The sequence below is a fragment of the Numenius arquata genome, chromosome Z (genome assembly GCF_964106895.1).
Source record: "Numenius arquata chromosome Z, bNumArq3.hap1.1, whole genome shotgun sequence".
NCBI lineage: Eukaryota > Metazoa > Chordata > Aves > Charadriiformes > Scolopacidae > Numenius > Numenius arquata.
Genome location: NC_133616.1, coordinates 77,561,248 through 77,583,718, shown reverse-complemented (window position 1 = coordinate 77,583,718; position 22,471 = coordinate 77,561,248). Strand labels below are relative to the sequence as shown.

The 22,471-nt window shown below is 41.5% G+C and overlaps 1 protein-coding gene across 1 annotated transcript in view; it reads right to left on the bottom strand.

Annotated features, from left to right (window-relative positions):
- Positions 1–17,654: 17,654 nt before the first annotated feature.
- Positions 17,655–22,471, bottom strand: part of MSH3 (mutS homolog 3) — a 117,790-nt gene continuing 112,973 nt past the window's right edge. The window contains exons 23-24 of the mRNA XM_074165799.1: positions 22,037–22,211; positions 17,655–18,896 (exon numbers count right to left, since the gene is read on the bottom strand). Of these exons, the coding sequence (XP_074021900.1) occupies positions 18,788–18,896; positions 22,037–22,211 (284 nt within the window). The 3' untranslated portion in view covers positions 17,655–18,787. The remainder of the gene's footprint in view (positions 18,897–22,036; positions 22,212–22,471) is intronic.

Sequence of the window (22,471 nt, the reverse complement as noted above, 5' to 3'; positions counted from 1 at the left end):
GTTAAGCCTCTGTCCTTCCATACTCTTGTGGCACATGGAGAACAGGCTGGTCCTCGTTTGCAGCTGCCTTTTACCTCTCAGAAAACTGTCAGCCATGTCTTCCTTTCTCCAGGTTAAACCACCACGCAGCCTTTCCTTGGCCCTGTTTCCAGATAACTCATTGTCCCCACGTCCCCTTCCAGATCTCACTCTGATAGGTCCATGTCTCTCTTGACAGGGTGCCCACAGCTGGACACGGCGCTCGCTCCGAGCCCTCTCCAGCTCTCAGGAGAGCGGGAGGGTGACGTCACCTGTCTTGCAGGATACACTCCTGCTTACAGAGCTTCTTCTAAACGTCTGCCTTTCTCACAACAGCATGGCACTGTTGACTCATATTCAGTTTATGATTGATGACTGGCTCTGGATCTTTTTTTCTGCAAACTGCCACCTAAACCAGATTATAGGATAAACTGTTGCTCTAACGTTAGAAATAAAAAAAAAACCAAACCAAAACCAACCAACCAACCAAACAAAAAAAAACCCACACCAAAAAAAAACAACTTCCAAACAGTTCAGTTTTGGGGACATGCAATTCACATCCCCAAAATTCAAACAAATTGTTGGCCATTGCAAGTCAGAGGAGAGTGGGACCACTTTTCTTGCCAGCAGAGATATTTTTCTGGCAAAATGTGCTTGCAGAACTGGAGCCTGAGGCCACCCGGCTTTGCAGATCACTTAAGATGCAACATTTTGTACAGCTTCACTTGATATAATACTGCATTGCTTTTTAAAAGAGTAGGTTTACCCTTGTTTCAGCCCATTTCCTTTCTCCTACCCCAGCCTCACATTTTTACTAATTGCTTTGTTTAGGCAATAGCAGTCCCATGGTTGTATGGTAAACTGGTCCAGTTTGCTCATCTGCCTGAAAATTAAACAAGCAATAAAACTGTTAGTAGCTCTTGCCTTGCAGTCACACAGTTGCTGGTGCTGATGTAAAAAAGAGGTGGTCCAGGGCTTGGGGTGGGAGGATGATACCACCTTCTATCAGCAGCAACGTGTCTTCAAGCATTTTAAGCCAACTGTGAAAACTGTGCCTTTTCTGAAGTGGGAGCAGTAGGTTTCTGGAGGGGACACAGTTGCATTTAATGAAATGAAACCCTTCTCTGCAGAAATTGCCAACAAAACCTCACTGCCAAATTTAAATTTTAAAAACATTGGAAAACTTGGCACTCTCCGGTTGCAGAGCACTTACAGGACTGAGTGACTTCTGCAGTTCCAGAGCTGACCTTATTGTCTCTCTTCCTTCTTGTCTTAATGGCGTTTATACACGATTAGCTGCACTGCCTTAATCTTCAAATGCAAGCTTTTGTTCAGAAACCTCAGTGAATTCAGCTCACAGGACAAATCTGAGACTTAATAATAACTCTTTTCCAGAAGAAAGTTGGCATGAGTTTCTATAATATCATTTTAGGACTTATTTTTCATGTAGGCCTGAGGGTATGAAACATACAAATTACAGCTGGAGTGAGAGGGTGTTTATATATGACCTTCTTTTGCCAATGATTTTGAAGGTGACTTTGAACAGCAAGAATAATCTGCGCATAGGTGTTTTAGATAATAATTATTACTCAAGGAACTACATTTATTTATTAACTGATTAAAATGCCTTCCTGGAACTACGGGGCAATGGCTAATGACCAACATTGCTACATAGAGTTCTGCAGATGCTTTGGTAAATATCTGCAGAAAAAAACATTGCACTTACTAATTTTTGTTCAGCTAATTGCCTGCCCGAGAAGAGAAAAGGAATAAGGAAAGGGACCTCAGGCATCTGAAGAACTGGAAGATGACAGCAGAATGGCTTGTGCCATCTTTTCTCCAGCAGGTTTCTGGCAGTAGGTAGGAGATGGACACACAGAAGGGGGCGAAATAATCCCCAATAACCAAGGAACCTGAGTAACAGTGTCTGTCTCCTCACACCCAGCAGCAGTGCCGAGACACTCCTGACACTCAAGCCACCTGGAAACCTGATGGCGAGAGGGGACAGGCAGAAGCAGCCACACTCTCCAACAGCTTCTCTTCCTCTTCCTCATTCCCTGTGCGAAAATCCCTAAATGCACCAGCAGGTTTTGAATAACTGATCTATAAAACTAAACTGTCCCTTGTGGTCGGACTGTTTCTACAGTCATATCCCTCCAACTGACCATCTGACACTTTTGCGCGTCCGATGTTCATTAGAAATTGTGTTTTATCCAGTCTGTGCAAAACTCTTTGCTTTCTGTTACTCTTCCTGTGCTGGCTTACGCCTATGGGGAGAAAGGATAATCTAATTACTGATATGCTTTATTCATGAAATAAGAAAAGGCTTGTGCTACTGTGCTAATTATTTGTTTTAATAGCAGTAAACGCAGAGAAGAGGTTTGCAGAGTCTAGAGTTACTGTCAGCCCGAGGGTCCCTCCCCACGGGGAAAGCAGAAGGCAATGCAGCCGGAGAGCAGAGTGCTGCTGGTTTATGCTTTATGCTCTTAGTCAAAACAGCCCGATGAGAAGATGTTTTGCATTGTGCAGCTCACGCTATTTCTGTGGCTGTTTCTCTGCTGAGAACCACGGACATAAAAAAGATCCAAGTCCTTCGTGCTGTTGAAGTGAGTGTAAGAGGTGCTCTGTTGGGGCTGTGGTGGGCATAGTCCCCCTCTTGGGACCTCTGCAGCTACGAGACAGCATCGATGAGATGATTTTGTGTAACCCACGCTATAACTGCTTCTGTGCAGACACCTTGTCCGAAGAACAGCAAAGTACCGTGGGTAGCATCACTAAAAACAATGACTGATTTCCTGCAGGACCGGCTCAGGACAAAAGCCAGCAGGGAACATTTGTGGGCTTGGTCTGCTGAGGGCAGTTTCACACCCTTTGAGACCCCAAGGAAATGAGCTAGAACTGAATCTCTCCTTGCTTCCAGAGCTCAGGGTACACTTTGTCCCCAGGCCACAATCTGCAATTTCAATTTGGGAAAATCTAAGGGAGGAAGTGTTGTTTGTACAACTTATCTGAACCTATTTCCCGACAATAACTATTGTTCACTCTAGCAACTTGACATAATATAATTTATTTTGTGAAAAATAAATTTAATTTACATCCCATAACTGTAGCAAGATATGCTTTGGTTTTATTAGCAAAAGTAGATGGATTTTTTCATTGTTTCTGAAAGAAATCAACATGATTCTATTTGCAGAATGCATTAAAAACTCATCTTGAAACCCCTGAGACGGTATTGCATCGGTTGATTTCAGTTCTTAACAACTTTAGCTGAGTTATAAGATGCTGTGGCTTCCATATGCTGAAAAAAAAAAGCTAATACCCCTTTACTTGCTGTGAAAACTCCCCCCCATGATTCAGTAGTATCAAGAAATCTTGATGTGCCCTGCTTGGACTTTGCAAACTGAGGTGGTAAGGTTCTGCTGTGAAACCAGGCAAAACAGTAATTATTTTTTCATTTGTGACCTTTATAATGAATCTCTTTATTGTGTCTTTTGTTGAAATAATCCATCTGTGGATGGTCTGAGCAAGTTAAACGAGCTGATTTGCTAATTGGGGGAATGTGGTTTTGGTGTCTGACAATCTGAGAACTAAAGCTGTGCAGAAGGAAAAATCCAGAAAAGTGAAAAAACCAAAAATGTCAGCGTATCTGCCTGCAGCAGAGCTTACACTGTATTGTGAATGTTTATTTTAATCTTTCAGTTGCTACAGAAATTTTCCTCCATGAGTGCTGTAGACTATTTAAACTAAAATTAATGTCACCTACTTTTGCCCTACATTTGACTTTCCAGTCTGTCCCTTCTTTATTCCTTGTATGCTTCCCTTACTTCTGATTTTCTCTGTATTTTTGGATCACAACAACAGTTCTGCAGAAAAAGCAGTGTGCTTTTTTAAACATCACAATCCACAACACTACCTTGAATCAATTTCTATCTTTTCTACAAAAGCATCCACTCACATGTAAAAAATACCCAGCAAGAGAGAATCCCCAAGGACTGCTAATAACTCCTGTTGCTTCTTATCCTCATTGGGAAGACGCAGCTGCTATCAGCCCAAATTTTTTAACTTCCTGTGACTGGTTTTACCTTTGTCGCTTATCTAGGCATGTATTCGTGACTTCTGGTCTGCAGCTGGCACTTGTAAGCACGACATAAGCAGTAACCAACCTCGAAGCAGATAGCGCTGCACAAGAAAATCAAATCTCCTGAACCTACCAGCAAAGACAATACCTGCTCCTCTAAGTGCATGACAAGAGGAGACAGAGACATGAAGAGAAGGAACGTTAACAGTTTCCTTTCCAAGCGCTGCTCTGATAACATGGTTTAGCATTACCGCTGGGAAGGAGACTGTTCTACCCAGCTCATCCCAGACAAACCCTTTCCATCCTATTCCTTTAGGGGTTGTCCCAGCCTTAAAGAAAGCCGATTGTCCTCTCCTGAATGCCGTTTCTTTCCTTGAAAGTTTTGTCACATAGGACTTCCTGAAACAGCTTGTTTAGGAGCGGTGTTTCTCACCGCAGGCTTAGGCTGGCTCAGGCTGCAGTTATTTCCTCTCGGTGACCGCAGCTGTCTGTTTCCTGACTTACACGGCCCTTACCACAATTCATGATTGAGGGGTGCAGAGAAGTGAGGTGTTATTATGAGCTATTGCCTTGAAAAGCTGCTGCTTTATGTCCTGACTGCTTCACAAATCCAGAGAAGTGACTCCATTCCCAAGATGCAAAAATTTCCTTTCTTTTTTAAGGCGCGAGAGCAGAAACAGGCTTTCTTTCATTCACACGTGTAACAGCACAAATAAGAGCAAGTGTCTCAAGTTTACTAAGAACGAAAACAGACCATACCTCTAATTATGCAAATTAGAAACCTAACAAAGTATCCCTTATTCTTATCAGTAAACAGTGGGACTTTTTTCCTCATGTAAAGCAATGAGATAAGGAGTTTAACATTAACTTCTCTCCAGCAGTACAGAGCTGCTGTACAGCAAACGTGGATGTCAGCAGGACCTTTTAAGCAGTACTCTGAATTCCTTGTTTCCCCATCACTGCATGATTTGGGGCTGTCCTGATCCACCTCCCAGAACGGCCAGGACTTTGCCTTGGGTCCTTCCTAAACACCAGCTCTCCAGATGCGACAGGAGCAAAGCACCCACTATGCCACTTAGGAGCTCTTGGGTGTGAATGATGATTAAATCTCGACTTTCATTGCAAGTAAATAAGCTAGAACATGGCTTAGCAGGAAAGGAAACAAGCTGTGCGCTGGTGGGCAACACACCAGGTGATACCAGGGGAGATGCTTCAGCAGGAATGATGAGATCGACCTCATCGATCGACCAGTCCCACCTCACCTTCTCAGTGGGGCCAAACCAAGCCCATGTTACAACAGGACAATTGGTTTCCCACGTCCTGGCCTTCGTGCAAAGTGGGCTCTTTAGCCTAAACGTGTGCTTTGGCACGGGAATCTTGTCCCAGTTTGTTATCATTCAGTTCATGTAAAGCCACGTGGAAAAATTAGACAAGAGATAAAGAGGCAAAGCGTTCTTTGGTGTAACATGCTTTTATGTAAGCTGGCTCTCAGCTGAAAATAATTACCTGATTAACCTCTATTCATGCACAAGACTGTCTTCAGAAGCTGCTTCTTTCCACTTCACAAGGTGTGTCACAAGAAAGCGTATACTAAACATTTATTGTATTGCAACCCTGAATTAGATCTGCGCTGTCTCCCTTTCTGTAGATGGAGGAGATGAAGCCAAGACGAATGAGCAGTGCAGAGCAATCCTGAGAAGGGAATACAGATTTCTGGTGGCAAACTCCCGTTCTGGGCTCTAAACAGTTGATAATGCTGTTGCTTACATGAATGTTTAAAATACTCATTCTGTGCACCTAGGAGAGATTTACCCTGACAAGTTTGCACAAATATGAAATTGCTGCCAATGCTATCCAAACAACATCTACTCTTAAAGTAGATGACTGACAGACTGTTACCTACTACTTAAGTGTGAGGTGAAGGCTTCTGCCAACAGTTAACTGCTGCAGCACATAAACAATCCTCAGCTGAGAGTTAGATACATTAGCTTTGTATTTTCCGTGAAGGTCATAATAAAGTGCCCTCTTAAAAGCTTTCACTTTGTACATAGCAACAGGCTGCTTATGATTCAGAATAAAAAAAAAGTCCTTGAACTATATTTTGTTTATAGTGCAATATGAATTCCTGGTACATGGGAGGTGAGAAAAAAAAAAAAAGAAGCCACCTTGGTGACAATCAAAATAGACAAGCTGTCTCTCAGTGGGAATTATTGTTGGTCATGTTCAAGAAGAAGTAGGGATCTTGGGCCTCTAAAGCCAAGGAGTGGATATTGTCCCTGACACAGCTTAAAGCAGGCAGCAGCGCTCAAAAATGTTATGCACTGATGTGCCGTGCTCAGAAGATATTCAGCAGCTTAGAGAGGCAGGGACAAAGCTACTGCAATAGGAAATTCACACACAGGTAGTCTCTTGAGAGTAAAAGGACACTTCAGCTTTGCGCTCTTCCTGGAACGGACTTGAGAAGCACAGATGACTACATCCTTGCCACCTGTGGCTACTGTGACATGTCACAATACTAAAACAAAACTTGCAAGTCCTGGGGACTGAGTATGAATTTTACTGCAGAAATAAATCCACCAGCGCGGTACAATCTAGTTCAATGCTTTTTCACAGAAACATCTGCTTTTTGAAACGCAAGTGAACCGTGTTAGTGAAGGTATTGTAAGTTAACCTTAAAAAAACTTTTTGTGAGTGGTCCTTTGTATGTGAATGGCTGTGACCCAACGTACCAACATTCTGGTACAGGCATCTGAGGTGGGTTAGAGATAGATGGTCAAAGATGACTACAAGGAGACGTGGCACGTCAACGCTGCAGCAAGGTGCCCGCGCAAATGGTGATCATCTGCTCAATGAAACAAGCTGCAGACACAACCAGGGAACGCTCAGGCAAGCTAGCATCAGGCAGGAAATTTCCTGCTGTCTCTTTGGGCTTGACTTACCCAAATTTGCACAACCATAGCACAGCCAGCCTCCCTGAACTGCCCCAGTGGGCAAGACCCACATCAGAAGAGCTTGGGTCCTCCCTGTATGCTTTGTCACATCTGCCATCCTCATGAGGATGTCTCAGCCACCCCAGGGCGTTTCAAATGGCATTAGTTGTCTGTGTTCAGGTAGCTGACTCGTGCCCATTACATCTGCCAATACTGTGGCATGACATTTAACGTTAAAAAAAAATTGGACTGGACTCACACATGCTACGGTATTGGCAGTGCTAGGAAATCCATTGGGAATTTTTAGATGGCTGCATATAGAAAGAATATAGATTTAATTAGAACAACGTATTTTCAAAATAATTGCTTCTAACAGGTGAGAACATGACTTTTGGAATATATACATGTATATTTATATATATGAATAACACACTGAATTGGCTTTTGTTATCTGACAACATAGCTAATGCCTCAAGGGAAATGTGATGTCTAACGTCATACTATCAACAATGGAAAGAGCAGAGCCTTCCTTCCTCCAGCCTCCTCACCCTGTTCCCAAACACCCTCTCCATGGCAGCCACCTCCCTCTTGCCTGGGGGAGGCATTTGCATGCATAAGTGGCCTGGCTGCACAAGAGCAACTAACTGCTGCACGAGCTGGTGGGCTCATTGACCACAGCCTCACCAGAGGAGAAGGGTTCAATGCCTGCCTGCCCTTCCTCAGCAGGTCTTTTGGACTCATTTGCGTCTTCTCTCCTCCGCTACCCAGCTTCCTTGCTCACTGTTGAGGAGCACGTCTTTGAGATATGGATTGAAAACAGCCAATAAGTTTAAAAAATACTCAAGGCTTGAAAGAGGAAGCTCTAGGGGAGACATGAGAGATGATATGATTGTGTCCATCTCCTGTCCATGGTACATCCAGAGTAAAAGGAGGCTCACACATATTGCTGAAGTGGTGGGACACCACCACAGAGGCCATAACTTACAGTAGCTTGTCTATGATGCGTGAATGAGCGTCAGAACATCGACCTAGGCTGAAATTGCCTGTAGGTGAGAGATTTACAGAGTCTAACAGAGATGGAACACAAATATTGTTTTCATGACTTCAGTGCTACTTGTTGAAAATGTTGTATCTTCCTTAAAGGCAATTCTATTCTGTGTTCATTTATAATCCCAGTTATTTCAGGAGAATTACTTCCAGTCTCAAATCCATAAACTCCAAAGCAGTATAAACTCTTACCTAGGTATCAATTTCTTCAGAAATGTAACATGGACCAAAGTCAAAGCCAGTTACACTGCTTGTCTTGGGACAGTCAAAAGGCATGTGCAAAATGTGTAGCCCTCAGTTTCTAAAAGAATGGAGTCAGGCAAAAAAAAGTGCACTTTTCCATGCAGCTTAAGTATGTCAATAACTTTCTTTGCAATAGCTTGTAAACCTCTAAGGCGAGTACTCACCAGCGCATACAATGTTTAGCTCATAACCTGTGACAAGACCACTTTGACACTGGTGCAGGACCAGAATTTGTTCTTGCAAATAATTAATCTCTCCCTGTTTGGAACATTATAAACTATTCTGACACTTCTGCATCGTGTTGCCAGCAAAGAAAAGGTTATATTGCCTCAGGTCCTTTAATAAGCAATCATTTCTTCACTTGCAAACCCAGTCCAAATACAATGCATATATCTTTTATCAGGTTACGTGGTCTTAACTGGGGAAAACGTATCTTCTACATGCAATGAATTGCACATAAAGCCATTGTAAATCTCCTAAGGGGAAGATGGGGTTTTAGCAACCTCACAAATTTGCATTACATGTCACAGCCACCTTCTCCTCTCCTCTCAGACCCTGGCTGTGACCAAGCCCAGTGAAGTTGTGGGACCAAGCAGGTCGTGGGAGATGATTCTACCCCTCTACTCTGTGCTTGTGAGACCCCACCTGGAATACTGTGTCCAGCTTTGGAGTCCTCAACACAGGAAGGACATGGACCTGTTGGAACAGGTCCAGCGAAGGGCCACGAAGATGATCAGAGGGATGGAGCACCTCCCCTATGAAGACAGGCTGAGAGAGCTGGGGTTGTTCAGCCTGGAGAAGAGAAGGCTCCGGGGAGACCTCATAGCAGCCTTCCAATATCTGAAGGGAGCCTACAGGAGAGCCGGAGAGGGACTCTTTGTCAGGAGATGTAGTGACAGGACAAGGGGTAATGGTTTTAAATTGGAAGAGGGGAGATTTAGATTAGCTATTAGGAGGAAATTCTTTACTGTGAGGGTGGTGAGACACTGGAACAGGTTGCCCAGAGAAGCTGTGGATGTCCCATCCCTGGAAGTGTTTAAGGCCAGGCTGGCTGGGGCTTTGAGCAACCTGCTCTAGTGGAGGTGTCCCTGCCCATGGCAAGGGGGTTGGAACTCGATGATCTTTAAGGTCCCTTCCAACTCTAACCATTCTATGATTCTATGATTCTATGATGTGCCCACCTGCTCCATGCTAAACAGAAAGCTCCGTAGGAGCGGTGTTCCCTGTTCGCTAATGCACAATGTTGGTGTGCTCAGTCAACTTCAGAGTTTCTTTGCTCCTTTTTCACTACATCACCGTGCTTCCCATTGTCTCGCCGATTCCCTCTGAAACAGTGGGCAGCCACGTTTGTGTGTTAATATACGGCTTCGCTGTGAGGTCTGGTATAGGAAGCTGGTGAGGTTTTAAACACAATAACAATTTAAAAAAAAAAAATTGTTTTCAGTAAGCGCCTGAGAAGGCAGCTGTCTATGATGCAAAAAGATAACGGGACAGGAAGTGAAAGGGAAAATTTTTAAATGCTTAGTAGTGATCACAGAGATCTGTCAAGCAAGCTAAGGGAAACCGGTGTACAGCACTGGGACACTTGCTATCAATTTGCCTCAAAACTTAGTGGATCTAAAACTGAGAAACCAAGTGAGGTTGAAACTTGAAAATATAATTTCAGATATTCCTTTATTCCAGTACCATAGTGATTATCAAAGTATTAAAGGATTACTGCATAAAGGTGGATGAAAAGTCAAAATGCCTCTCCCTATCATTGTCTTACCTACATTTCAAAAACACGGAAGAGTGATTAAAAGTGTAAGTCAAAAACAAAGCTATAGAGACAATGCTAGCTGAGTTTTTGTGAAACATAGGGGAAATAACAAACCAATTTCTAACCTAGAATCTAAATCGACTCCCACTAAAGTCCCTGAGAACCTTTTTAAGGGGCCCTAAAGATTAAACTTCTAGAATTGAGGACCTGCTAAGAAACTGCAGATAGCAGTAAACTCACTCACCCTGGCAAGGGGGAAACACACGCGTGGTCCAGCATTTTCCCATCTGCGGGGAAAAGATTCTTGCAGCCGAACAGCTTGTTTACTGTGTGACTGGTCTCATCAATCCTGCATCTGATAATGAGGCATGTGGACAGGTCTTCACAGAAACCGGAGGAGAGAAGAGAGACTGCGGAACACGCTGGCCTAAAGAACAGCGCGATGAAGGGATGCAGTGAAACATTTTCACGTTAAAGCGTTGGGAATACGAAATCCAGAGCACTGTTGTAGCCTCTGCTGAAACACCTGCAGTTGGTTACCGGAGGGAGAGTGAATTAGCTGCAAGGGGCACAGAGGGAAGTTTAGATTTAGGATCAAGGGCTTTTTAAATTTTTTGTTGAACACCCTCCACCTTTAACAGGAGGAAGCAAAATTGATAGGCAACAATAGATGAGATGGTTGTAGCACATACCGGCTGAGAAACAACCTCTGGATATGAGGAACAGACTACGAAGCCTGTTGGAAGTATTACCAATGTGAGTAAAGCTATGTCCTGAGGAAATCAGGCAGCGATGGTAGAGAGGATGTTATGATGCAAAGGTGCCTTGGAGAGATCCAACGGGGAATTAAGACACTCCTGTATGAAACTCCATGTGAATGGATAAAATCCGTGTGCCACGCACACAGCCGCATACCTGCTGTCTCCAGGCTACACATCACTTGGGAAACAGGTGGAGATTTCTTTCCTAGTGCTGGGGTCAGGGGAGGGGAGGAAAGCTACAGCTTCTCAGCCCCTGATGGCTTGTTGGACATAACACAATGTCAGATTAAGCGTATCATTGGCCACAGGCTTCAGCTTACTTTTAAGACTTAATTGCTTCTCACAAAAATGAGTGTCAAAGGCTTACACAGCTTTAGTTTGCAAATTTAATTAAAGGATTAGCAAAGTTTTCTTTTCTTATGTGAAAGTTATTAAGAACAGGAACTTGCATAGAAGATCAGGTCATTTAATATAGCTACTTATTGCATTAATATAGTCCTTGTTAAAGTAAAGCACTGCAAATAGAGCACAGTATTTCACTTTATACAGAAATACCTTCACAGTGAGCCACAATGAAATGAGATTAACTCGAAGTGTGCATAAAACACGGCCAAGGAGAACATGAACACCACAGATACCAACCAGCTGGGAAGAGGGTGGTGAGGGTGGTCTCACTGGACGCCGTGCTGCTTGCAATGCAGCAGTCCAATAGCTGGGAATATTATTGGACCACACAAAAAAGCCATCTCAGTGTACCTTGGTGTTGTGTGCTTAGCATTATTAGAACTTATTTACTTTGAGATCAGTTTTGAAAAAAATCTGAATTGCAAGTCTTCTCACTCCCTGGTGATGCACTTTTTGGGCAGACTGGCTGAAACCAAGACAAAATGCTGTTTCCAGGCCTTTTCCTTAAGCGTGTGTGTGTCCCCCCCCCGGCTCCCCTCTTTGATTGCTCTCACTAAAGCACTTGTTTTCCAGTGACTGAGCAAGATGTTTCAGGCACACAGGGGGGTAACAAGCTGCCTAAGTTAGCACATTTAAGTAGAGATCTCAGGAACAATCTTTAGCCTTCTCACTGCAAAACAAATATTTGCCCTGTGTATCCCATCTGCGGTTTTGTCCCCTGTGGTGGATCAACTCGAGAAATAACCAGAGAAGAGACCTTTCCCCTCTCCCTTCCTCCCCAGCGGTGGGAATCTCAGCTGACTAAACAACCCAACCCTCCGAGGGCTCTGCTGCATCCTGCGGGCTCACCCTGCCAATGTCCAGGGAGGGACAGCGGTGCCCCCCGGCTCTCCCTCTCCTCCCATGAGTGACATGGTCCAGCCAGAGGACCAAGGGCCCGGGGGTTGTTGAGGGAGAGACGGTCCTCTGCAGCCATGTGAAGGCAACCACCAGTCCACCCCCTTGACAAACCTTCCAGCAAAAGGAGGTCCCGCATGATAAGTCCAGCGATGCTTGCCTCTAGTGATTAGCATCATGGTGCTGTGACTTCCCCCCCACTCCGAAGAACTATAAATATGTGCTCATACAATACATGAGATATTCTGAAATGCTCTAAGATGATAGTCAATTTCTAATGCTTTATGCGGAGAGGAATATGCAAAGAGAAATATTTCAATATGTAGGCAGAAGGAAAAGCTCAGTACTTGACTGAAACTTTTATTTTGTGTTACATAAGAGTAAGATAATTATACCTAATAATCTTCCTGGTGTTCAGGACATTCTGAGTTTTAAGTCACCCTAGATATTTGGATTATTATAAGTAAAAAGCAACATTGATTTCTACGTTCCTATTGCAGATTGTGTGTTTAAAATTTGCTGTGTATTGTGTTTTCCAATCCCTTCTTTCCTATTCCCAGGAATACCCCTTTTTCTTATAGCATGTTGTAAAGTCATAAAAACTGACTACTGAAAAAAAAAATGTTAAAAATCCATTAAAACCATAAGCACTTTTCATTATTATTACTAGGTGCAGCTACCAACATTTTAACTAAAAAACACCTCATATTGCAATACCTGAAAAAATACTTTTACTTACAAGCAAACATTTGGAGGACAGTCAAAATGTTATTACAGATTCCTCGCAAGTTCAAAAGAACATAAATATTTGATAACTATGCCTCTTAATGAAAATTATTTTACATGTATGTATTTAAAAGTCTGGCTAACATCTGTATTTCAGGGCTAAACTTTGTTCTCTGCTGACCCTGTGCAGGGCTGAGGACGGGGCAAGTTCCTTCTTCCTGAGTGATGAAAATACCAGTGGGACGTGTGACCCACAAAGTGGGAAGAGGCCACCAAACTTACCTCCTTGCCCTCCCTCACAGCGCAGCAAGCAAGCTGGGTGACAAACTGGACTTCATGTGAAAAAAAAGCAGCACTGCTTCCTGCCCTTGACCTAGTTCATTCTCCACAAGCTGTGGTTGCAACGACACGAATCCCATGACCAGACACCACCTCCATCTCCCTATGACTGCTTTGGGCAAGACGCTCTTGATCACACTTCCAAAGGGCAGACACTGTAGGTAGACCGAGTGGTGGACATCCAGGGCAACAGCGCCAGGGCTCACTGCAGAATTAGCCTGGGGCAAACTCTCTTAATCTTACACGCTATACCTGCTGGCTAGCAAGACTGTCGCCAAAGTATCAACCAAACTGGGTGCCTGCATGTTCTTTAACAAATGCTGACACAACGCAGGGGGAAACCATCCTGTTTCCAAACTCCATAGTTCTTAGAACAGCTAATTGTTCTGAGATTTCTATACCTGGATTTATCTTGTTCACCCTTTATCTCCCCTGAATAGTATTAGGCACTGTGTTGCTTTTCTCTACAGCTCACTAAACCAGTTTAGTCTCAGACAAATACACCACCTCACAGCTAACAGCATGGCCTGTGAGGACTCACACCTTACAAAACAAGATGACTGTTTCAGAAATTGTTTTTTAAGAAATCACAAAAACATCCTTTGCTTTCTACTTGTCTCTATTGCTAGGCAAGGAGAAAAACCTGTAATGTAATTAAGGAAGTCACTGAGTTTGTGCATCTGTAGCTGAGGAAGAAGGAACTGATTTACCATTTCAAGCAAGGGGAGGATTTCCACACCAAATGTGCTTAGCCATGTCCAATGAGAAACGTTACCATTGTTAAGGTAACCTGAGTTCTATAATTCTGTTCTATAATTTTTAGAACAGGACTCTACCAAGCTGGGGAAATCCATGGCTTCCCCTATAGAGAGCTCCAAAGCAAGAACGGCCAACAGCACAGCCCAGAAAGCCAACCGCATCCTGGGCTGCGTTGTGAGAAGTGTGGCCAGCAGTTCAAGGGAGGTGACTCTGCTCTCGTGAGACCCCACCTGGAGTACTGTGTCCAGCTCTGGAGTCCTCAGCACAGGAAGGATATGGACCAGTTGGACTGAGATCAGAGGATGCCATGAAGATGCTCAGAGGGCTGGAGCACCTCTGCTGTGAGGATAGGCTGAGAGAGCTGGGGCTGTTCAGCCTGGAGAAGGCTCCAGGGAGACCTTATAGCCCCTTCCAGTACCAAGGGGGCTACTGGAGAGATGGGAAGGACTCTTAATCAGGGAGTGTAGTGATAGGATGAGAGATAACAACTTTAAATTGAAAGAGGGCAGATTTAGATCAGATATTCTTTACTGTGAGAGTGGTGAGACATTAGAACAGGTTGCCCAGGGAAGCTGTGGATGCCCCATCCCTGGAGGTGTTCAAGGCCAGGCTGGATGGGGCTTTGAGCAACCTGCTCTAGTGGGAGGTGTCCCTGCCCATGGCAGGGGGGTGGAACTGGATGATCTTTAAGACCCCTTCCAACCCAAACAACTCTGTGATTCCGTGATTCCATAACAGCACTGGACTGACACAGGTCAAAGACCCAAGTAAGTGGTCTCAGAACTGAATCCCATGTTCCCCTACCAGCTGGATTTTCAATCCTGAATTCATCCTTGTTCTGCTGTCAATCCCTTCTTGGGCTCTGGCCGTATGGCTTTTTTAAATTCCCAATTCAGATCACCAGACTGCTGATTTGTCCCCTGGAACTGAATTCCAATTTAACAAATGTTTGATCTGGGTTTGATTGCCAGAGATTTTGCAGGGAGATGAAGGAAAGCTTTAAAAACAGATGGGAAAGTTATGCTAAGATGATAAATTTCAGCTTGCTATGGCCTTTGTGTTTAGCAACAATTGAAAGGTGATGACAACCATCCACTCCATTATTATGGTCTAAAATCTGAAAGTGGGAAAAGAAGACAGGCAGCTCAGACTTACTGTTCAGGTTGGTGTCCGAGACTTGCAGTTCTGGTGCTAGGATTTTGGAGGAGACTGCAATGACCACCTGAGGTGGGACAGGAGGAGACCCTCTGAAAACGATTCTGAAGTGTGATCCAGATGGCAGAACAGGGTCTTACTTCTCTCAGTGCAATACAACCTACCAAACCTCTATTTCCCTATGAAACATGCATACATATCAGAACTACTGAGAAGTTTAAGTAATTGAATTAAATTCTCACTAAATTTTATATATGGTAGAAATATTTGGATAATTTACTTTCCAATAGATTTCAACAAATAAGCGTTACTTCCATTGCAGTGCACAGACTTACTGCAATACCCGACTCAGCTGCCATTTCACTCATCTTTAAATACATTTATACGCTTTGTAAACTTACGCAGTAGGTAAATTCATGTCATTTCTATAAATACTTCTGGAAAACTGTGCAATACAATGGAAAAAGTCCTCTGGAGAGTTACCTCAGTGAAAGATGTTGTGTGCCAGCAGGAAAGGTAATTGCTACTGGTAATGTATTTTACTTTGCACGTTCTATAATGACGTTCTTACATAACCGAACACAAAAAGGCAGTGACAGCGTACCCAGCCCTCTCTCTCCTTCTCTTCCATCAAAATGGTCCACCAGTTTTTGTTGCTAACCTGTGGCGCTGAGATTTCTAAAGCCAACGCATTCAAGACAAGATGCACAAAGGCATTAGAACTTTTATGTTAAGAGCAAGGAAGAGAGAGCAATGAAAAAGCTTAAGGAAGAGATAAATACCATCTTTAAAAAAAAAAAAAATTATAGAAGCCATAAAGTGCGAAAGTCTTTCAAGGAGACTGTACCTTTAGGTATAGCACAAAAGTGTATTTTTCACATTAATATTAAATTTTAACAATGTGAACAGCATTCTGGTACAGGCAGTATGAGCCAATGCTCTAGTGAGGTTTCCAAAAATATTAATATTTAGACATGCCTTTCTTGAAGGGAAACTCAAGACTAGCATGAATTCCCACTATAACCAAAGACCATCTAAGCATGCATCACTCTTCTTTAACCTTACAGCCACCAGTACGTGGGATCAAACTTGCTGGCTCAGCACACAGACAAAATTTGATTACTCTGGTTTAAAAATAGGGCACATCTCCAAGATCATACTACTACCAAATTGTCTTTAAGATGCTTAGTGTGCTGGAATTTCAAAGAAAAGAAGGGGGCAAAAGAGAAAAAAAACCAGAAAACAGCTTCTTTGTCTCTTGGAAGGACTCCTGCTATGACAGACACAGAAGTCCCAACTTACCACCACAGCAAAAGAAATGAAAAAAAAAAACAAAAACAAAACCCCCAAACCTCCTACAAAATTAATGTTTTCCAGCAAGCCTTTGTTTCTTTGTATCTCTCTTGTACTCTCTGCTACCAAAGGCCAAGGAATGTCTGTCTGGTTGCCTGTCTAGACTGTGCCTAATCTCATGCAAAGAGAACTCTGAACTTGTCACGTCCCAGAGCGATCGCCTTCACACGGTGCTCACCCTGCTCCCTGTCAGCAGAACAAGGTCTAGATAAATCTGCACTGTGGTTCATTGCAAATGTATCCTAAAACCAGCAGTAAACACATCTCATAACACTGTGCATCTCCTTACAGTGCGGTCTCAAATGGTCGTAACTCCTTACGTATCTGCTAGGAATTATAATAGGCAGCAGTGAATAAAACACTAGCTTTAATAATTAGCTCGCATATCCAGCAGAAACTTTATCAGGATGGGAAGATAACCTCCACGGTTGAACTGAGCAGGGTTAAAATCAAAAGTTATTTCCAACATGGTCACAGATATTAAGAGGAAAGCCATCTGTAATTGCTTTGCATTTGATAGTATGAGCAGGCCAGTAACATTTCCCCATTCCCCGTGTCCATTTCCCCATTCTTAATTGTATTTCGTAGTTTTTTCAGACTGCATCCCGGTGTTTTTTTGTTGTCACAGCATAGTCTGGATGCTCCCTTGAGGGCAAAGACAGTCTCACTAAAAGCACATTTAGCACATACGGGAATTTAGTAATGGCTCATTTATTCTCTTAGAAGACTATGGTCAGAAGTCCTTAGATCCAACGCACTGCATCTATGTGCATTAATAATGGAATATTACACTCGTGCTTCAGAGTGTGTGGCACAGCTAAACACATATATGTAACCACACCTTGAAGACCAGTTTTCTTTTTCACCTCTTCCAGTTTAGATAAATACACTGCACACTCTGGAAGGAGATGCTTGTATTGATTGCTGCTATTTGAGTAGCAGGCAAACTACATTTGTTCAAATGATGCTTTGTCACCTAAAGAACCTGGAAAAAAGTCTTTGGTGAAAGCAAGCAATTGTTTATCACAGCTAAAAAAAATTACACCCTTTTCTGTACAAAGTTCTTTATACTGAAAAGGCTAATTCAATCACTTGCAATAAAAATATTTCATATTCATCTGACAAGCATTATTTTGCAAAAAATTCCCTCATTTACTGAAAAAAATAGAACAGTTCAGCTGTCTCAAAGATAACAAAACCTCATTTTATTCTTTTCCTTATAGCAAAATCAAGATCATACTTTATTTCACTTCTTCCCACTTAATAAAATGTGGTTGTTTTTTTTAAATACAACAAACTATTTGCCAAGGTTTAAGTATGTGAACATCATTTCCCATTTTCAGAGCAAGGTATTTCACCTGGTTATGTTTCTAAAGGAAAACCAATTTGGATATCACATTCCCATTTGAAATTTGGACTTGATAACTGCAAATAAAAAAATTTTAAAACGTTCCTGGTTTTCCCAGTTTTACTCTGCATATGACAGAGCGCTGGGGATGCCAGTTGCATAGTTTGAATTGCCTCTTTCACCTCATTTTACGATCGTTCAACATTATTTAGAGTAAGTCTTTCTTCAGACTGTGCCAGAGAGGGCCAAGATCAAGAGAAAAGCTGAAGGTGAAAAAGAAGCAGGCATGCATGAGGATGAAGAAGAGGGAAAACAAAACACAGCCAATGTATGTTTTGTGCTGCTGCTTTGAAAACTACTGGTTACACCATCATCAACCTCATGAGTAGAAAAAAATATCTCATATCCAGCCACATAACACACACTTGCTTAAACTCATAGTGCACATAAAAGTTAAGGGGTTCTCTACAAACCCAGTGAATTTTAAATGCATTTATAGTAGAACAAAAAAAAGTCTATTTATGGTATTCATTCTTACCAATTACACAGCAGTACAGCATGGTCAAGACTCAGTTACATTTTCCCAATGCAGAGGAATATTTCTTTAGAAAATGAGGTACAATAAAGTTAAAAGACATTATTTTATTTATAAAAGATTTACCTAATAATTTACCAACATAATTTTTCATGTTTTCGAAACATATTATAAACGAAATCCAATGTCGGCAGACTTTCTCGCAATTAAGGAAAAGGGTGCTAACCACTTCAGGGAAGGAACACGGAGTGAGAAAGTGACATACAGTCAGGAAGTGGATGTGGGGCATCATATCACAACGCAGCATCTCTTATCTCTCAAAAGGCAGAAAAGTCCACTTAATGCACCTAGAACTACACCCTGATAGAATCTATTAGCCTCAGACCTATATTTTGCATCTCCAATACTTTCCATCTTTAAGCACGATTGGAGGATTAAAAACCATCTTTTCTTTCATCTTCAGGTTCACACGTACGTTTCCATTTTTTTAGTTCCTGAGAATCATTTATCTTCCATATTTCAGAAAAGGACTTCAGCTTTTTTCTGGAAGGGGTGAAAAAAAAAAGTCAATCAAAATATGGACATGTTTTTAAATTAAAGACATCAAACCTTAAAAGCCCTACAGTCATCTGCAAGATTTTATACACAGTCAAAACCAGCAGTTTGCCTAGCCCAAAATGTTATGTGATCTTTAAACAATCAGTTAACATTTTCCAATATATGTACTCCAGCTCTAGGACAGTCAACAATTTAATTTTTTAACTAATTTACAGTACCAGAAGCATTGACAAGATGAAATACAACACTGAGCAAAAGTAAACCATTAAAGGAAATAAATAGTATTGTATTTTGCACCATTTAATTTTCAGCATTCAGTTCATACAAATTTGCACTGGTAGAATCATAAAGAGATAATGCATTTTCAAAATAAATGAGTACACACATCCTTCCTATTTTCTTTTTAATATTTTTTGATTTAAGAAGGACTCGTAAGAGCTGTGACAAATAACAAGAAGATATTTAAAATGGGTTAACACACATTCCTGATGACAAAGATGTCAAGACTGGATGGAATTACCCAGTGGATTTTCTTAAATAATATGAAAGTGATTTAAAAAAATAAGACAAGGCAGCTGGCCTGTGGGTATTGTGACAGCACAAGTATACTGCTATGAACAGGTCTGAGTCTGATTCCCAAGATCATGATAATCTTTTATTTCCTACCACAGATATATCATGTCCATTTTTAAAATTGTTGATGTCTCTTTTGGGGAGAAGGTATAGAACAATATTTTAACATTTAGATCATATCATGGTAGTAAGTTAAATTAAACAGGAATACACAAAAGAAAAGATTTCTGTAATGACCTACATAGGAGAACTGGAAAAATTAAGAATTATGTAATACAATAATTTATGCACTGTGAAATCATGAGATGCATTTGGTGTTTTTATTTTTCACTGACTTGAGCTCCAAGTTTATACAGATGCACAAAGGTCCCTCCAAAGCACATGCAAGAGGTCTACAATGAAGGAATAACCCGGTACAGGTCAAACCTGATGAATTAGCAGCTGCTGTGTGACAGATGTCCCTTGTCCCTGACCCCCCTCCACTGCACCGTCTCCCATGAAAGGGGGAGGCAAAAGTGTCAAACTTCTGATGGGGCAGGCTGCTCTGGCAGGCAGGGCTGCAGTCTCAAGGATACCTATACTCTACCGACTGCTGCCGGAATCAAGGGCCTCCTCCTTCTCCAAGCAGTAATGCCTGTTCACATGTAACATCAGGAGACTGAACCTGCGTGGTATCAACTGGAGAAAGGATGACTTTTCAGCTGGATCAGACTCCTGACCTGGCCTGTCAAAAACTCCTGTTTTGTGGCCGTGCAAAAAACCCAGCCCTGTCACCACAGACAGAAGGTGAAGGACCACTTCCTCCAGCAGCAGCCTGCAGAAGATGGGCCTGGGGAACCTGCTCCAACCAGTCCCTCCCCGGAACGTGTGCTGGTATAGCTCAGGGGGCAGCAGCCTGCAGTGAAGTGTGACCTTCTGGGGCTCCCAGCCTTAGTGATACGTCAGGGCAAAGGACTCATCACAGCTTTTGATTAAGTGTTTGTTCCTTTTCACTTTAAGAATACAAGCAAATTACACACCAAAAGCTAAAATACAGATGGTAGCTTATATATTCAAAAGTTGATAAATGGGACAGAATTAAGTCCCATAATTAAGATTGCCCAGTCAGCCCTCGCTTTACCCCTCTATGGGCACTGTAAATCAGTCTTCTAACAACATCATCATATACTATTTTTACTGCTCATAGGTTTCACATGCAATTAACTCTCTTTTTAGCAACAGAGAAATGCTAAAGCTCTATTTGTGCCCTGTCCAAGTAATATGCTAGCATGATTTTCATAGAACAAAGGAAAGTAAACCAAAGGGACATTTATTTCACATCTCAATTTTATTGCACCGTAACTCTGGCCTTCCAGCTCATACTCTCACATTTCAGAACAAAGATTTTTTTCTTCATTTTAGAACCATACATATCCTATAACAGCAGAGTTAAGACATTACTAGTAGCTTGTTGTTTTACTTTTGTCAATTATGGGCTATATCAAATTAACATAAGCTATCACATTATTTTTTCCCATAAACTGTCATGTATCTTCAATAGAATGCTTTTATTTTGCTTTCTGAAAAGGGGATAATAACAGGTGTTAAGTGCTAAGCTCTGTTAAATTTCAAAACAATTGCTTGCACCTACAAATTACTACTTAAAATTTTCTCATATGAAATTATTCTGTAAGGATTAGTTATGCTCACTGGGCAACAAACATCTTGATTTATTAATATTCCTAGAGGGCTATTTGAATTTTGCTGATAGGACTGCCACTGAAGATAACAACAATAAAAAAATCAGTGGAAATGAATATCAGTATTAGCACATATTTATATCTAAACTGTGTACATAACACTACAGGTTTTACAAAGACAGTGCTATTTGACAGACATTGCAATTTTCATAACTAGTCTAATATATAATGGACATATGCCCCTAAATGAAAACTGGTTATCAGAAAAATCCCCAGACTTTCTGTAAAATTTTGTGTGTTTGGGGGGCAATCAAAATACATTTTAAGTTTTTATTTTTAAGTTAAAGCAGAAGAAGAATATCTGCATTCCCCTCTACGCTGTAGTATGCAAACAGAATTTCAAGTTCCAAAGTGAATAATATACTTTCTAAATTAAACCTATTAATATTTTCACTATGACTGGTGAGAATAGAAATACATATTACAAGGTTGTTATATTTCAGATTCGTCTTCCTGAATACAGTGAAAATACCTGAAAGAATAAATTTGGTAACATTTGCCATAAGAAAATAAAAAATACTTTGTTCCTAATGTTAGGTCAACGTGCATTTAGTTTTTTCCAATCTTGTTTCAGAGGGCAGCAATTAACCTTTTATGCAATAGCAAACTATAAAATAAAGCTTTGATTGAAATGCATAGCACAATTTCCTAAAATTTTTTTTCAAAGTTTTGTTTCACTGTCTCTTCGCTGAAGGGTAGGAGGATATCTGAAGTGGCTCTTACTGTTGTTTTTATGGCACATTGTATGAAATGCTGAAGTTTCATTAGGGTTGGGGAAAAAAAAAAAATAAAAAAAATCACAATTTCTCTGACCTTTTCATATTCACTATTGTCTCCAACTCCTTTGATTTGTGAGCTGCCTTCTTCAAAATTTCTTCAGGAATATCTGCCAGTTTGGCAACATTTAGCCCATAACTCCTTGCAGAGACTCCTTTAGTTATTTGGTAAAGAAAAGTGATAAATTCAGGATTCTCTTCATCTTCAGATCCTAAAAAAATAAAACCAAAATCAAAACCTCCTCTATTATGTTAATAAAATGTAGTAGACCAAAGATTGAAATGGCAAAGACTGTGGTCTCATTCATGCTTCCTGTATGATTTATTCCATTGAAGAAATATGAAAGAAAAAATGTTTCCTTGAGACCACACATTTTACCTGCCCATTGTGAGACTGAAAAAACTCTTTAATATACTTTTACCTGTTGTCTTTTTAAGCAGACTTGTTTGTGTGTGTGTGTGTGTGTGTGTA